Source organism: Rhineura floridana, chromosome 3 (genome assembly GCF_030035675.1).
Source record: "Rhineura floridana isolate rRhiFlo1 chromosome 3, rRhiFlo1.hap2, whole genome shotgun sequence".
NCBI lineage: Eukaryota > Metazoa > Chordata > Lepidosauria > Squamata > Rhineuridae > Rhineura > Rhineura floridana.
Window position 1 is genome coordinate 147470228 of NC_084482.1, and position 19114 is coordinate 147489341.

At 39.4% G+C, this 19114-nt stretch overlaps 1 protein-coding gene across 3 annotated transcripts in view; it reads right to left on the reverse strand.

The window, feature by feature from the left end:
• Positions 1 to 19114, reverse strand: part of ERC2 (ELKS/RAB6-interacting/CAST family member 2) — an 872358-nt gene that overhangs the window by 343396 nt on the left and 509848 nt on the right. For all 3 annotated transcript variants that reach the window (XM_061622017.1, XM_061622019.1, XM_061622018.1), the window contains one exon: positions 2859 to 2994. In XM_061622017.1, the coding sequence (XP_061478001.1) occupies positions 2859 to 2994 (136 nt within the window). The remainder of the gene's footprint in view (positions 1 to 2858; positions 2995 to 19114) is intronic.

Sequence of the window (19114 nt, forward strand, 5' to 3'; positions counted from 1 at the left end):
CCTTAAGTACATAGCTACTTTTTAAAAAGGGCTTTACTGCAAACATGTCAGGAAATGAAACTGACAGACAGAAAAAAGGATGGGTGAATGATAATTGGCAATTATCTGCTGAATCTGCCAAACAGGAAAGCATTTGTTTTTTAAAGGCAAGGAGGGAAAGTCTGACAAGGCACTGCGGAGAAAGGGGAGAGAGATGACCCCAATTCTTTTCACCCGACTACCACAGCTGCTGCCTACTTTGCCTTTCACTCACTCCCCCTCTAATCAGTTTCGTGTCAATTACACCCCTATGCTCTCTCAGCTTCAGCCAGGAGAGGTGTGCAATTGACAAGAAACTATGAAACTGATCAAAAAACCCTCCTCTTCACCATTAGCATAATCGATACTCCAGAGGAAGTAAACATGTAAAATTGGGGGCAGGGCCACAAGGAAACAGCGATACTAAACCTTTCCAGATTAATGTTGACTAGTGTGAATGGAAAACAGCGGATTTGAAGGTAGGAAGTGTGAACCTTGCAAATCTATCATGATGGCAAAAGCTGTGTCTTTACTATGAAGTTCAGCTCCTGTGTGAATGAGCCCATAGTTAGTATTGCTGTTTGAATACTTATGACATATGTACTATAGAACTGGCCCATTAATAACCCAACCACTGCATTTTGCACTAACTGTCTGAGAATTCTTTAAAGTACAATGTACTGCTGTAATCTAGTGATATGTTACCAGTTGCAGATAACAGTAGCCAGGCTTTAAGAATGTGATTTACATCCTAGCGAAACCAATGAAGCTCAAAGCCACGGACTGCCTGATTTCTGCCAACAAACAAGTATAAAACAAGAGCCAACTGGCTAGGCAACCATTCTTCAGAGAAAGAATCAGTGCTTATAATACGTCAGTTCAACACAATCAGAGAAGCATATTGACAAACTGAAAAGGATTTGGTCAAAAGCAATGATGCTGATAAAAAGCAGAGACAGCAAATTAAATGAGAGACCACTGAAGGACTACAACAAGTTTAGCCCAGAGGTGGGGGTGGGAGAGATTAAATGGAGAGCATCTTGTCAGTTTTCAAATATGTTAAAAAAGAGTAGTAGTCAGAAAGACGAGAATTCAACATATCTACAGGGGATTTAAATTGCAGAAGAACAGAGTGATTTTGAAAGGTTTTGAGTAACTTTCCAGCTACACAGCGTCTTGTCTAGAGATAAAAGCTCATTAACTATAAGGCACCAAAATGTATGCCCTGAATCTGCAGCCAGGCTCTAGCAGAGGTGTGCGGAACCTTTGGTCCTCCTGATGTTGCTGAACTACAACTCCCATCATCCATGGCCATTAGCTTGGGGCTGATGGGAATTGTAGTTCAGTAACATCTGGAAGGCCAAAGAGTAGTAGCATCCTACTTGCCTCTGGAGCTGTGGGTGTCTCAGCAAGCTTGACAAAACTAAGCTTTGTGGATCAAGTGTGCCATCTTGGCTACAGTACCAGCCTGTCTGAGCACTGTCAGCTGACTCCACAAACCAATCTCTGTGCCTTAAAAAGCCCCACCCTCAAAGTCTGCTTCTGAGTCTGAACAATTCATCTCTTAAGAGAAAGGACTTTGCTTATACTCCTGCTCCTCTTGCCTGACTGCTGTCTTAGATTGTGACTTCTGTCTGACTTTTGACTATACTCCTGCCTCTGGTCTCTCTCTTTGCTTGCTCAGGACTCAGGCTTCTTCCTGGTTCTGATTACCTACCTGCCTTGGGCCTTTCAGTTCCTAATCTACCTTCTCCAGATATTAAACTTGTCTGTTTCAGACCATGCCCCCCTCCTCCTCCCACCAGACTTCCAATTCAGGCTACATCCATGCTCTGCTCAAACACGACAGAATCATTCTACCTGAAAAGAGACACCTTTGGGGCAGATACATGTTTTTCTCTCTATCACATGACAAGCTGTAGTAGGCAAGATCACCTCATTTGCACAACTTATGAAGTTAGAAGGGCACTGTCCTTGCATTCTTTGGTATCCTGCAGCTTGACACGAAGTAGATTAATTAGATTGATAGAAACAGATGATGGATCTATCCTTTATTTGTACAGCAGCTGAAACTGAGGGACAAATTAACAAGCATAGATTGCCCTCCTGACCAACCCCCCCCCAGCTAACGAAAGATGCAGAGGCAAAACATGTGATCAGCTGTCTCACATTTTATATATCTGTTTCTGAATAATACCTTGTTAGTCTGCAGGCAGAGGGTCATACAGAGGGAAGCAGTTTCTTTATCTCTTCTGCTTCCCCCCTCCCTCACCATGATGTTTCGTGGGTAACCACTTGTATAATTTCCAATTCCCTCTTTTCTTCTGTATTCAGATTAAAATAATATTTTACCTCTTATGAAGATGTCTTAGAATTTTTTAATGAAGCATAGCATAACAGCCTGAATATGCAAACAACTGCTAACAATTAGTTTTGCTATCTATTGAGAACAATAGTCAGCATTTTCTGATATACAATGGAATACAACCATATTCCTGTAATTGTCAAATGCCATGTTTCTATTCATTTCTAACCACTAGGCCTGTTCAAATAGCTAGATCAAGAGTGATGCAGACTGTGAAATTCAAACCCAAAACCTTCTCAGCATAGCCAGACAGTTGTAGTCATTATGAGAAATATATGCTTGCTCTACACATAATGTGCTTATCAGTATGTCAATGAGTAGTTGTCTTTCTGCACCACCTTATTAAAATCCAGAAACTTCTTTCTTAAGGGAAAAAATGGGCTTTCATGCAACAGTATTTTATCAGTCATCAGTTTTCAAGCGCATTTGTTTGTTTAGTTGGATTTACAAATATAGGCAAATTAAAGCAACTCACCTGCAAATGCTGAGAGTTTTCTGTCATATTGTCTTCGCGTCTACGAACTTCTTCTAACAACTGGGCATTCTTCTTCTTTTCCATTTGTTGATTGTGCTTCAAGTTGGCCACCTTCTTGTTTTGATCCTTCATATGTCTAAGAATCGTATGCATATGCCTGTTAATTCTAATGTGTCTATTAACAATTCTACAGTGCAAATATGTAAATAATGACATACATTATTTGCTTATCATTAGGTAGAGTTATCTAGCACATATCCTGTACTGTACAGATGACAGCAAACTAACAATTAGCTCTATTACTATAAACTGTTCAATATGTGTGTGTGCATGGGTGTGAGAGAATGAACATGAATGCATGATGCAATTTTTAAAACAGAAGTGTATCACAGAAGTGTATCACTGTTTCAGTCAGGATTGCTGTGAGGCTGCTTGCTCGGTGTAGTTTTTTCAGAGAAAAACACCCTAATTTCTCTGCCTTCATCAGAGGAAATATTTTTAAACAGAGACCATGGCATTTCATTGCTGGAATTAACATTCTCAGTTACGATTATGTTTTAAGTCCAAACCAACTTTTCTGTTTATCTCTCCAAACTATACGACCGGCTTGTATATTTGTATATTTGTTCTCAGAAGAATGAACATGTTAATGAGATTTTCTGTTCCCTTTCAAAACCTCTTATGGATATATTTCACAGATAATTGCTTTTGTTGGGTGAAAAAAATAATTCTGAAGATAAATGCTAATGTATACTTTTTTTAAAAAAGTCATGCCTAACGTTACTAGAATAACAGTTCACAGAATTAAACATATTATTCCATTACAATTTAAAACTATGAAGCCTATATTTGTCAACAAAGAGAAGTAATCATTTGGTGTTATTACTAACCATTGTCATGAAAGTCTGAAAAACGAATCTTAGAACAGAGTTACTACCTACTTGAGCTCTTAGATATTAATTGATTTGACTTTCTCATGATTCTGAGGAATTTCCTTCTTTTTATTAATATAATAACAGTCATGTGCAAATTCCAAATGAGATGTACACACCAATCCCTTTTGGGCAAAGGAAAGGAAATTTCCTTTCCCACATTTCCTTTGCACACATGATCACTGGAAATGTTCCAGCATCTTCTGCAAATAGACACTATAGTAAGAAAAAAGTGAAGCTGCAATGTTTCATTGTACATTGACCTGCTATAGCAGTTAATCCGTCATCTCATCTTCTTATAGTGGGGCCTAGACATTTACCATTTGCACTTAAACCTTTTCTGTGGATATCCAGTAAGAGTAATATCATGTCTTACAATCTTTTTTATTGGAAAGTAATATCACATAGCAAAGCTTCACAGAACACTCATTCCGGCACCATTGTTGTATGCAAGCAGATGTACATGAGAAAACTACATTTTATCATAACTATAGGGTAAAAACAAGAAAAAACTCAGAGAGTTAATATAATTAACTAGAGGCTGCCACCCCTGCTTGGCTCGCTTGCCAACCCCACCAACCATTGCCAAAGATCTCCCCACCCTCCGCAGGTCACCAGTGCTCCCCCCTCCACCCATGGTTTGTCAAAGAAAAATCAACATACATAACAAAATATCAGGGCATTTGGTATTGTTGTCTAGCACTGCAGCAGGCCCACTACTGACACCTGCCCAGGGCCCCCTTGTCTGGTGCTCCAATCAGCCTTGTGGTGGCCTGGAGTAGCATGAAGGGCTACTATGTCGGAAGTGCTGTGGAGCATTGTAGCAAACTTAAATGGCAGCTAAAGACCATCATGATGCTCATTTTAGCACCATGATTCATGGGGGCACAGATGAAGATGGAAGGCCACCAGAGGATGCAATGCCAAGGACCACTTAGAACCTGGAGCTGCACCTGCAAGAGACACTTCAACATATTGTTTTATTTATTGTATTTGTACCCACTCTTTAGCCCAAAAGGCTCCCAGAGTGGCTTAAACACAATTGATTAATACAAGACAGTCCCTGCCCTCAGGCTTACAATCAAACAAAACACGACACACAAGAGAAAAGGAACAGGGAGGGAAGAGGATATTCTAACCAGAGCTTGGCAAAGTTACTTTTTTGAACTACAACTCTCATCTGCCCAGTCCAGTGGCCATGCTGGCTGGGGCTGATGGGAGTTGTAGTTCAAAAAAAGTAACTTTGCCAAGCTCTGATTCTAACATGGTCATGTATTTACTCTTTAAATGACTAACTGTTATGTTTTAATCACAGACAATATAACCAAGATGAAATGAAATGGACTACCTTCAACTCGATTCCGACTTATGGCGACCCTATGAATTGGGTTTTCATGGTAAGCTGTATTCAGAGGGGGTTTACCATTGCCTCCCTCTGAGGCTAAGAGGCAGTGACTGGCCCAAGGTCACCCAGTGAGCTTCATGGCTGTGTGGGGATTTGAACCCTGGTCTCCCAGGTCGTAGTCCAACACCTTAACCACTACACCACACTGGCTCTCTATAACCAAGATAGCTAACTATTTTAGGAACATAGCAAATTCAGTCACTGTTTTATGTCCATGATGGAGCAGTCAGAAGTCTACTTCATCATGAACTCATGAGAATCTAAACTGATTCATTTGCTTACACAGAAGATAAATGAGCAGCCAAGCTTCTCAAGTCTGACTTGATTCTGTAATTGTGTAAAAGGACCTGCTTTCACCAACATGCAGGCATTGTGTAGTTCTTGCTTACTATTTATACTGAACATGTTGTTTGCCTATTCAACTTGATTAGCCATAATTAATGCTACCTGATGTTTTATCTTAAGCAGAAGGGCAACTTGCTGTTTTAATAGAAATGGAAACCAGCAGGATGCAAATGCTATTCAGTAGGAAGGCCACCAGAAAGTACAATAGGCCTGCCTTTTTTAGGATACCCCGAACAGCAATTTATTAAGCTATCAGAAAACTTGATATGAAGTAATGTTGTAAGAACGCCATGTTTGCACCAGGGGAAATTCAGAGTAGAAGGTGAGAACTTAACAGCTTCATATTTTTTTTAAAAAGCAACATTTACTAAACTGGAAATAGAACTAGGAAACACAATAAGGCATCATTCTGCGGAACAGGACTATGAACCAAAAGCAACAAGTGTAGAGTGCAATTTCCCTATTAATTTCCTTTTCTGAAACCCTCACGTTCGAAGCGGCCACTCTCTGAGCAAGCTGTTAAGATTTAATGTATCCTGCTACAATACTACTTCCATACAGCATTGTTAAAATATGTTGTATTTCTGAGCTTCAGTGTGCTATGACAACTACGAATCTGGCTCATCTTCAGTAATTTTTAAGATACTCATTGAATCACAGATTTATGAAAGATGGAAAGTAGATCAAGATAAAGGAAGGATGGTATTCATTAGCAAAAGGTCATAAATAAGGATAAGGACTATAAAAAAAGATTAAATAGGCAAGTGTAAATATAGAAAAGATAAAGCCAAATAAACCAATAAATTGGGATATAGAGATGCTGTGTATGTTAGTGTCTTGGAAAGGAAATGTTGGTAAGGTTATTCTGTCAACACTAAGTCAAATACATGAAATAACCTCATGCAAGGATCACTTATTGCTACACTTATGTCAGCATCTGCCATAAACTAGAGCTGGGAGAAAGGCCTGAACTTGCCAAAATACTGGAACTTTTTGTAGTCAGATAAAAGCACACAGAAAATCCACTAAATTTATTACCTCCCCATTGTTAAAAGGAAACAATCTAGTTAAGTAACATGATCAACATATGTCCTCTGAATTGAAGTTGGCTAGAAACTGGAGATTAAAAACAAAACAAAAAAATGCACAGCACTGAGCAGAAGCTAGGAATATGCAGGGTGGAGCGGGTACTTTCATTACATGCTTAAATTATCATCACAGTGGCAAATAGTGCAATACAATATGCCCAGATGAATCCCACTCCACTCAGACCTGCAGCCTAAATAATGACTTCTTTCAGAAATGCCCTTGGCAGCATAACAAACACTTTACTTTTAGCTGGGAAAGAATGTTTTTTACTGTGAAGAAGGGTAGAACTAGTAGAATAAACGTGAACCCCATTACTTTTTATTTTTCATTCCCTAAAAATGTACCCTAAATGTTTTGCTAGATATGGGATCCTGGGCCTTAGCTATAGAGTAGACAAGTAGGACCTACAAAAAAAGGTTTCACTGTGGAGGGCTTCCTGTTCATGATACTAGCCACTATACCCCTCCCTCAATTTTCCACAATAATTAGTCTGTATTCCATGGCCACTCAGCATGCTCAGTTTACACTGGACGGTTTTGCTCCTCCCTTCGGGCTTTTTTTATAAGGACCATTTGTAAACCTGCAAACCTTTTATTTGATATAAGTATTTTTATGCTGCTTTTCATCAAGAAAAAAAGATCACAAATCACTTTCCAAAAATCCAACAACAAAATTTAAAAAAAATATACTAAGCAATTAAAATAAAAGCAATAAAACACAAATAAAACATTTAAAATATCAAAAGCATTATAAAAATCTACAGAATTGGATAGCAGTAACATCTAAAAAAACCTGGTAAATCAGAGCAGCTAATACACAGAACCATGGGGCTTCTCTAAGCCTGCTGATAGCTCTCTCTTGTGTGTGGATGGTGCCATTCTGATCACATTAGAATCAGCACTCAAGAACTGAGATCCCTCCTAGTACATATAATATACTATGAGTTCACTACTGTACTCCCATTTCAAGACCTTCTGCTCTATGCTTGTTGACCTTGTGGAGTCCAGGACTTAAAAGGCATGGACCATGTCCCCTGGATTAAAATAAAAAGCCTCCACACTAGGGTTGCCAGGTCAGAAGCATCCCAAATCCTGAGATTTCAAGGGCGGGCCTGAGTGATGTCACAGAGCGGTCCCTAGTGATGTTATTAAGCATCAACCACAGTTACTTGGTGCACACAATTTAAAAACATTTCTCTGACTGGAAATTAAGATAGAAATCTCAGCTAAAAGATGGAGCCTGGGTGGGAACATTTAATCTAGCCTACTTGCTTCTGGCAAAAAGGGTTTAAGTAGCCTCAGGCCAGGCCAGTCACCAGGCCATTGTAGAAAGAAAGGAGCCTAGTGTTGTGGAGATGTTAGATGGGAGCACTCAGTAATAAACAGGGATGCCCCAAAGGCTGCAATTCTAAACACACTTACTAATGGACTAAGCCCCATAGAACTCAATAGGACTTACTTCTCAGTAGATATGGTTTGGATTATGATGTTGGCAAAGCTTGACTAGGGATCCATTGCAAATATATCCATATCGAAACAGGGTTGGCAACTCCCTGCCTGGAATGCCCTGCCCCTACCTTTTAACATGGCTGCTCCAAATTTCTTTAAAATTTTGACTTCACTTCAGAAAGAGGTGTGAAAAATGAGTAAGACAAGGTGTAATCAGTTATGATATGATTCTAACAAATATATAGAAATGAATAGAGGAAAAAATAGTCTTGGCTAATAGCCAATGGAATACACAATAATGCCCAATTTCAAATGCACATGCACTTTACTACACAGGGTGTGATATGAATAGTTAGCTCATTATTACAGGTGCCACTTGTCCTGTTCTTGTAAGAAATCAGTCCTTTAGTGTGGCAGCACCTATGCTTTGGAACTCCCTGCCTATTGACATTAGGCAGGCACCTTCATTGTACTATTTTCAGCACCTGCTAAAAACATGTCTATTTAGCCTATCCAGGTATGTGGAAGCTATCCTGTTTTTTATCTGTTTTTAACTCATTGTTGGTCTTATTATTTTGAATGTTTTTAAATACCTGTCTTTAACTGTTTTTGACAATGATTTTATTGTTTTAATTTCTTCTGAAAACCATTTTGACATTTTTTACAATAAAGTGGTATATAAATGTTGTAAACAAAATACATAAATAAATTTTAGAGTCACTGTTGCACTTCGGTCTGTTTCCATTCTTAGAAACAAAGGAATCTGCTTATACCAACTCAGGCCATTTGGTACCATCTAGTTCAGTACTGATGATGTGGACTAGCATTGGCTCTCCAGGATTCCAGGCAATAGTCTTTTCCAGAAATTCAATTTTGGACTTTTGCATGCAAAACATATGCCCTACCACTGAGCTACAAAAAGTATTTTTTAAAATTGTCCTTTTCAATTCACTAATGAATGCACATCATACCTAGTGCAAATCCACACCATTCATTTAAAGCACATTCAACAATTTGAAGCACATGAATCCCACCACAGAATCATGGGAACTGTAGTTTGTTAAGGGTGAGGGGAACTATAACTGTGAGGAGGAAACTACACTTCCCAGGATTCTTAGGAGAAGTCATGTGCTTTAAATGCAAGTTGGATGTGCTTTAAATGTATTGTGTGGATCTAATTAATAAACTTTGCCTGCATGTAAATTGTTTTAATTATTATTTTTTTAATGGAAATGAGCTATAACCTTTACTGGGTGACCATGGACTACTAATCATCTCTCGGCCTAATCTGTCCCTCAGGATGAAAACAACAGAGGGGAACCACGAACACCCCAAGGAGGAAGGGCACACTGAAAATGCAGAGGAAATAATGTACAGCCATAATGGGAAATCAGATACTTATGAAGACATAGAAGCATGACTGTTAATACTTATTTACACAACCTCTAACAATATTTATAGTGCAATCCTATGCATGTTTACTTAAAAGCAAGTCACAATGTATTCAATAGGACTTACTCAAACAGGGAGGTGTGCACAGGAGTGCAACCTCAAATGATAAGGAACATCACTCACCCAACCCAAAATTCAGGATCATGCCTCTTTAATCTGTTTTGCAACTGTTTATACTTGTTTTTATGGTTATCAGATTTTAAAGGGATTTATTTCTTATTCTGAGCTGCCTTGGTTTCCAGTCAGCACCCTACCTCACAGACTTGTTGGAAAGACTCCACATATACACACACTGAAGATGTAAAAATACATACACCCCATATAATAGTTTATTGTCAAAACCAGTTGATCATTGCAGAATTTTTTAAAAATAAAATCAGTATTAGTTTCCTACATAATAAAAGCAGTGATACCTATGTAAGCCCTGCCTAATTGCTTTAAAAATAGAATTGGAGAGGGAGAGAAAGATTTGCAACACAAAGACAATTCTTTCTATGTTCACTCAAAAGTCCCAGTAATTTGCAGCACTATCCTAACCATATCTACTCAGAAGTATGTCCTATTGAATTCAATGGGGTTTACTCCAGGTATGTGGAATTAGCATTGCAGCTTTACTCCCAGAAAAGCGAGTATAGTATTAAAGTTTCATACTGGGAAGGTTTTCAACAGCCCAGGAAAATTTAAACTTGTTTGACTCCTGCACACAAGAGAGAAAAAGACTGAACGCTATATACTTACTCAATTTATGAAATTTTCAGATAAGCAGGAAGAAAAAAACAGTTTTCTGACCTTGCAATGGGGTCTAGGTACTGCCTTGTCAATCACAACCCTCACTTCACTTATTGGCTACAAACTGGAAAGGGCAGGGTTAGAGCAGCCAGTTATGAACTCATTTTACAGAAGTTGGGGGGTGGTGGCAGCGGATGTTTTGGTGTATATCTCTTGAACCAGACCACCTAGAAACTTAATTTTTTAAAAAAGAAATGAAAGCATAGAGTCTGGAGATTAAGGTGACCCACCCAGAGAGGACCCCAAAAATTCAGAGTCTCCAGGAGAAAACCTGGCAACCCTACTCCAAACACACTGTTGGTACATCAACTGTGTCCATCTGAATAGTTCAGAAGAAAGTCTAATCTTACTGTGAGATACAACAGGACTTTTATGCATTTTGATAATGTTAATTTTCTCTTTATTTTTGTCTATTTCTATGCCTTCCAACTGATGTGTACAGAAATTCAGAACACTATGTTGTTTCCAACTTTAATTAGGTGCCTCACTATGCTTGCCAAAAGCTAAGTAATATCAGCCAAAAATATCTAGAATTTCTTGATCAAGGTAACATTTATCCATCTTGAAAAGTTATAAAATGTTTGCTTAAAAAACCCTCAAAAATGTAGATATGCAAGACTCCTAGAAAAAGGAAGAAGCAGAATTTATAATGGTGCCCTAAAGAATACTTTGCTTTCAATACCTTTCATCACATTAAACATTATGGTGGGACTGGGAGCCAGTTACAAAAATCTTAAATGAGAGCACGTTACCAAAATCTAGAAATATGGCAGACATCTTTGCATCTCACTGACAGTTTCATAACAGAAATATGCAACATTGTGTTTGGGCTACATGATGGGTAATAAGTTTACCTATGCTCTGGTCCATAGCAATTTACACAAAATAAATCAACAACAGAAAAGTGTATAAAATGTGTTTTTCCTGTGAATTAAGACTAAGGATTGTAGCCAACACTGTCTGTGCATGAACAGAACAGACTTCCATTGATGCAGTGGGCCCCCTCCTTTCTCCTTTAGCCCCCTGTACACCATCAAAATTACCCCTGAATGACTGAGAGACACTCCAGAGTAGGTTTTGGATGTGCGCAATGGAATGCAGGGGACAGGAGAAAAGGTAAAGTCCCATTGTGCTAGCAGAGGTTTACACAGTAGATTCCGCCCATATATATATGTCCACATATATTGATTTTTTTAACCTAACTCACTGAGTTTTACAAAATGGAAACCATAATAACAGATGTGATTAAACAGTATTTAATTCAAGATCTTTAATAACTTTAAATAGATAAGAAAACATACTATGGAATGTACATTTTCCTCTAATGATGTTGCCTGATTTTATTTTACAAATAATAGTGTATGTGTTTTTTTAAAAAACATCTCCTGGATCCAAGATTATCACATACTTTTTACTATGAAAACTTTAGATTTCCCTTGTAGACAAATCCATAAGAACCTACATTAACAAAATTGCAAGAGCTGGTCACTCACAACATAATTCACAATGTGTATTTAACATAATGTCATATTTATTTATTTATTTATTTTATTCAGCTTATATCCCGCCCAACTAGCAAACAGCTCTCTCATACAGCAGGATTGCTAAATTCAGCTAGCTACTTCTACTTACTAATATGCTTAATGATATCAAAAGTATGTAGAACAGCTAAAATGACAACTAGTCGGCACAGATGTTCTGAGAAGCAACTGCAACCTGCAACTCATATTTGAAAAGATAATCAAATTGACAGTCTTTAGCATGCATGTAATGGTCAATACCAAATTAAGAATTCCAAGAGATATGACCACCTGCATGGCGCACCAACCTCAATAAGGAGGCATCCCAAGGAGTCAAAGGAAAGTATTGCCTTGACTTAATGTTAAACGATGCCCAGGATCTGATGCATGATATGTTAAATGCAAGTAGACAATAAGGGATGCAAAAATAGAATTAGAGGAGTACATCAATAAAACAAATGTCTTTAAATACAGTGGAGTAAATTACAAACAGTGGAGAAAGCCCCCTTTCCCCCCAGAGGTTGCCAAAGCCCCCCAAGGCCTGCACAGCCTCCATGGTCTCCGCTGCCATATAGCCTGCCCACTTGTCCAGTCATCTTGGCTGCCACACGATGCCCCTGCCATCACACTGCATGATGTCATGACAGTTTGACAGTATGAGGGCTTACATTTTTATATGTACAAAGACAAATTCCTCATTGGTGAGAAAGATGCACTCTGTGCATGCTCATGCCCTTTATTTCTCAGACTCATAATTCTTAATAATGTCTGCACATTTTCCTTCTTAGTAAGCCAGTCAGCAAAAACTTTGCCTGTACACTTTTTTTTAAGAGGCAGCCCATCAGAAGATCTGGAGACCTAATTTAAAATTCCTCCTCTCTGTCACAAGCTCATTGAGTGGTAGTAGGTATGCAGTATTATTCTGGTATGCTTTCAGTCAAAGAGATAACCAACTAGCCATGGGTAACAGCAGAAACGAAACAGTAGTCCAGTAGCACTTTAGCTAGCTAGCAAATGTATTATTACATATGTTTTTTTCAATTACCAGGAATGATGCTTCTGATGAAGTGGACTATAGTTCAAGAAATCTTACACCATAATAAATGTGTTAGTCTTTAAGGTTCTGCTACTGTTTGTTTGGTTTTTTTGCTAAAAATGCACTATAATCTACTTTACAGGGTTGTTGTAAGTGTAAAAGACTATAAAACACTTTGGCGAATTTAAAATACTATGTAAAATACCTGGTAAACCAGGGTACTGATCCCCACTCAGCCATGAAGCTCAGTGGGTGACCTTAGGCCAGTCACTGTCTCTCACCCTAACTTACCGCACAGGGTGGTTGTGAGGGTAAAATGGAGAAGGCAGAGCCATGTAAATATCTTTGAGCTCCTTGGAAGAAAGGTGGTATATTAATGAAATAAATAAATAAATAAAGTAGGATGGTGCAGGGAATGGTTCAGATGAGAACTCAGTGCGCAGAGCCTAAATGTAGGACAGGAGCATAGATCACACCCTGCCTACACACACCATCCAGGCAAGCCTATGGATTTGCTGAGGAACTACTGGTAAAGTCCAGTGTTTGTATCCTGGCTGCAGCACAATTTTTTTTAAAAAGGTGGTATTGCACCCTGAATTGGTTAGCCTTAAAGGTGTCACATAGGACTGTTAACAAAGGCCTCCATAAATGTCCAGACTTATGGAAAAGATTATCCCCTTCCTCCAGCTTTCTCACTTCTACATCTTCGTTCCAGAAAGTGGAATAAGATGGAAGGATATTAAATGGATTAGGATCGGAGAGATGAGGGTGAAAATTAGCCACAAAGCTCACTATGTGGGCAGTCACTAATTTTCAGCCTAACCTGCCTCACACAGTTGTTGTGAGGATAACATGGGGAAAAGGAGACTCATGAATGCCACCTTGAGGTCCTTGAAGGAAAGGTGGAATGGATATAAAAACAATACTGATGAATAAAGAATGATAATAATAATAAAAAGTCTATCTCTAGCCAGCCTGTCCCTGATTTTGGATTAGGGGAGAGGTGTGTGTTTGTGGCCAAGTTTGAAATGATGGAGGGGGGGGAACCACCTTTTTTTAAAAAAAATTGTGCTGCAGCCAGGATACAAACACTGGACTTTACCGGTAGTTCCTCAGCAAATACTAGAAATTGTGGTAGAAGACAGGAGTTAAGAATTAAAGTATCCACTGCTTCTTTGCAAAGAGGAGGATAGGGACAGAAGCAGAACAGGTGGGGGGCCACAAAACTTTTCTCCCAGCAGAGAAGCAGGAACCCCTTCTGAACCAAAATAAGACACTTTTCAATTTCCTTAGGTGCTAAGTATTTGTAAAACAGCAGTGTGTAAGTATCCACGGTATCTTTACAAGGGAGAAAGATGGGGAGAAAACCATAGCAACTGCCATGTTCTGTGACCTCTTGGTCACACCCTATGACTTCCTAGCAGCCCTGCCAGGTTCAGTGGACACCAGCCACCGATTACAAGCAGGAAAATGGCTAGGGAGGTGGTTGAACCACTGGACAACAAGGGAGTCAGTGGTGTGCTAACGATGCATACGGAGACGTAAGAGAAATTAAATGAATGCTTTTCATCTGTCTTCACTGGATAAGATGTAACACAGATCCCTATGCTTGAACTAACTTTCTTAGAGAGGGAGTTTGAGGAACTGAGAATTTCCCCTCCATCCCAGCATGAAGGCTCACACATAAAGAAATTGGGAGTAAATGATCACAAAAGGCTCTGCAGCATGGAACTAAAAACATGTGTGCTGAATTTTGGCAGAGAACAAGAGAATGCCAAAAGCCTTTCTTTCAATGTTTGGGAGATGCCTCCCCAGTTCAAACCCAAACTGTATCTTTAAAATAGAGAGAGGTTCTCATTGCCACCCACCACAAAGGTGAGGTGAGGGGGAGCTTGTTTCCTCAACCTGTCCCTGCTGTTCAACTTCATCTTTCTTCATTGTAGAAAATGTAAGGCAGATCTCTCTAGATGAACCTTTGGATGACAAGTGAGTCAAAGATGTGCTAAAGGAGGATAAAGAGACTGCAGAAACGTGGAATGAATTCTTTGCATCTGTCTTCTGAGTGGAAGATATAGGGCAGGTCCCTGTATGTGAACTAACTTTCTCAGGGAGGGAGTCTGAAGAACTGAGGCAAATTGTGGTGACAAGAGACAAAGTTCTAGGCCTTATAGTCAAAGTGAAAATTGACAAATCACTGGGCCCAGATGGCACCTACCATATGTGAAATTCCTGATTTTCCAACAATAATCTATAATTTGTCCCTAAGATCAGCCTCCATACCTGAGAACTGAAAATTGGCCAATGTAACACCAATTTTTAAAAGGGATTCAGGGGGGATCCAGTTATTTACTTATTAACAAAAGTTTTTATATACTGCCCTCTCGCAAAACATCAACATAAAAACATTTAAAAACAATACAAAACAATCATTAACATTAACAATCATTAACTCAAACAAAAAAAAAATTAAACGGCTGCATAGGTATGTCAGCAAAAAAAAAAAAGCCTTCAAAAGATGCCTGAAAGTCAAAAGTGAGGATGCCTGCCAAATCTATCCTGGAAGAGAGTTCCACGGCAGGGGACCGATGAGACAAAATGCCCGACTTCTAGTTAAGACCCGTTGGGCCTCTTTAACACGTGGAACAACTAACATCGCTCCTCCAGATGACTGTGATCGGACTGGGATATAAGAACTCAGGCAGTCCTTATGGTATCCTGGACCCAAATTGTTCAGGGCTTTGTATGTCAACACAAGAACCTTAAACTTGGCCCAGTACCATATGGATAGCCAGTGAAGATGTTTTAGCTGGGGTGTCATATACTGTCAGCTGACTGCCCCCATCAGCAGTCTAGTCGTTGCATTCTGCACCAGCTGGGCTTTCTGGACCAGACCTGAGAAAGCCACATATAGAGCACATTGAAATAATCTAGTCTTGTAGAAATACTGCACAGGTCAAAAATATTTGCACATGCCCACTAACTGAGCAACCGGAGGGAGTAAAGATGTAAAATTAGAGGGCAGAGCCACAAGGAAACAGTGAGACTAATCCTTCCCAGAGGAATGCCTACTTGTGTGAATGGAAAACAATGGATTTGAAGCTACTATTGAGTACAAAGTGTGGGCCTTGCAAATCTATGATGATGATAAAAGCAGTGTATTTGCTACAAAGAAATGTTTCCATGTGGTTAAGCCCAAAGAATCAGTGCCTGGTTTGGGTTCTAGAGGGAGCACTCAGTTGACAAAGCATCTTGACCCCAGCTGATAAAAGCGTCAAAGTGAATTAAGTTCAGCAACAGGGCAAGGAGGCCAGGACAGCCCACTCTGCCTGTCCTTTCCTTGACCTAAAGAAAATCTAGGTTTTCAATAAAGTAACTCAATAAACTACAAAAATAATTATGTAGGTAGGAAGCCAGCAGGGGTGTAGGGGCTTTCCAGTGTTTTGCACTGTCTGTAACATGTGTGACTATCTGCCTGTAGGACAGAAATCATGGGTGTGTCCTTGGTGCAATATGCTCCTGGCTCTCCCAAGAACAAGGTGGCTGACCTGATTCAATCATTAGGAACATAGATAGTGGTGTGTGTGATGGGCATGTAGAAAAACAGGGTGATTTGTCTGCTTGGCACAAAGGTTGTGGATGTCATCCATTGGCTAGGTAGCTTGGTATATAGTGCTGGGGAGGAGTCAGTGGTCGTGGTGCATGTTGGCACCAATGGCATGGGGAAATGCAGTAGTCAAGCAAAATTTAGGTTGCTAGTAGGATGGTGAAAGCTAGGACCTCCAGGGTAGCTTTCTCTGAAATGTTACCTGGAAGACAGAAACAAAATTCAAACTTGAATTCCTGCATTGAGCAGGGGTTGGACTTGATGGCCTTATAGGCCTTTTCCAACACTGCTATTCTATAATTCTGTGATCCTATGTAAATGTTGTTGAATCAATTGGGAGCAGTGAGCTCAATGCTATTAAATGAAACATACATGTAAATGGCCAATTGCCAAGGAAATCCAACACAGTAACATTTGACTTCAAAAGAGAAAACATTGTAAAAATGAGGGGATTGGTAAAAAGAAATTTGAAAGGCAAAGTCCAGACGGCCAAATCACTCCAAAATGCTTGAGAGTTGTTTAAAAACACAATATTAGAAGCTCAACTGGAGTGTATACTGCAGAACAGGAAAGGTACCACCAGGACCAAAAGGATGCCAATGTGGTTAATGAGCAGAGTCAAAGATGCAATTAGAAGCAAGAAGTCTTCCTTCAAAAAAAGGTTGTCTGACTGAAGAGAATAAAAAGGAACACAAACTCTGGCAAAAGAAATGCAAAAGTCAATAAGGGATGGTGAAAAAAACTGAGGAGCACATTGCTAAAACCATAAAAACAAACAGAAAATTATTTAAATACATGAAAGGCAGGAGGTTGGACCCTTGGATGACAAGGGAGTCAAAGGTGTGCTAAAGTAGGACAAGGAGATTACAGAGAAGATAATGAATACTTTGCATCTGTCTTCACAATGGAGGATATAGGGAAGATCTCTGAGCCTGATCTAACTTTTGCAGGAAGGGAATCAGAAGAACCGAGGCAAATTAAAGATGATGATGAAAGATGAAGTTCTAGGCTTAATAGACAATATAAAAAGCTGACATTTTGCCAGGTCCAGATGGCATCCACCTGACAGTTTTTGAAGAACTCAAATGTGAGATTGCTGATCTCTAACAGAAATATGTAACTTGACCCTCAGATCCACCTCCATAGCTGAGGAATGGAAAGTAGCCAATGTAACGCCAATCTTTAAAAAGGAATCCAGGGGGGATCCTGGAAATTACAGGCCAGTTAGCTTAATGTCTGTCCCAAGAAAACTGGTAGAAGGTGTTGTTAAAGATAAAATGACCAAGCAGATAGAAGAGCGAGCCTTGCTGAAGCAGAACCAGCATAGCTTCTGCAAGGGTAAGTCCTGTCTCACTAACCTATTAGAATTCTTTGAGAGTGTCAACAAGCATATAGATAGTGGTGATCTGGTTGACATAGTGTGCTTGGACTTTCAAAAATTGTTTGACAAGGTACCTCACCAAAGACTCCCGAGTAAGCTTAGCATGGAATAAGAGGAGAGGTCCTTGTGTAGATGAGGATTTGGTTAAGCAGAAGGAAGCAGAGAGTAGGAATAAAAGGACAGTTCTATCAATGGAGGGCTGTAGAAAGTGGAGTCCCCCAAGGATCAGTATTGGGCTTTCTGCTTTTAAACTTGTTCATTAATGATCTAGAGTTAGGGTGAACAGTGAGGTGGCCAAGTTTGCTGATACTAAATTGTTCAGGGTTGTTTAAACAAAAAGGGATTGTGAAAAGCTCAAAAAGGACCTCTATAACTGAGTGAATGGGCAGTAAAAGGGCAAATGAAATTCAATGTAAACAAGAGTAAAGTTATTCTGATGGGAGCAAAACATCTTAATTTGACACATACTACACCCATGGGATCTGAACTGGCAGTGAATGACCAGGAACAAGACCTTGGGGTTGTAATGGATAGCTCAATGAATATGTCAACCCAGTGTGCAGCTGCTGTGAAAAAGACAAATTCCATGCTAGAGATTATTAGGAAAGGTATTGAAAATAAAACTGCCAATATCATATTGCCATTATGTGGCCGCATTTGGAACACTGTGTACAGTTCTGGGCACTCCATCTCAAAGAGGATATTGTAGAGTTGGAAAAGGTTCAGAAAAAGTCAACTAAAAGGACCAAGGGGATGGAACATCTCCCCTATGAGGAAAGGTTGCAGCATTGGGGGCCTTTTAGTTCAGAGAAAAGGTGAATAAGAGGTGAAAGAGCATGGCATACTTTAAAAGAATGCAAGGCATGGAGAAAGTGGGCAGAGAAATGTTTTTCGCCCTCTCTCATAGCAGTAGAACTTGTGGACCTGCAATGAAGCTGAATGTTGGAAGACTGAGGACAGACAAAAGAAAGTACCTCACACAGCGCTGCCTGACACTTCAATATTATCTGCACTGACTGGCGGCAGTTCAGACAAGAACCTTTCCCAGCTCTACCAGGAGTTGTCAGGTTTGAAACTGGGGCATTTTGTATGCAAAGCAGATGCTCTTTTACTGAGTGATGGCTCTTTCTTTGCTTGGTTTATTTTAAAACTAGAGTTATCTTGTAAATATATTCTGATGATATGTTTTGATAGTATTATTTTTTGAATAATTATTTTATAATAATACATTAATCATTTTCATTACTTAACATTT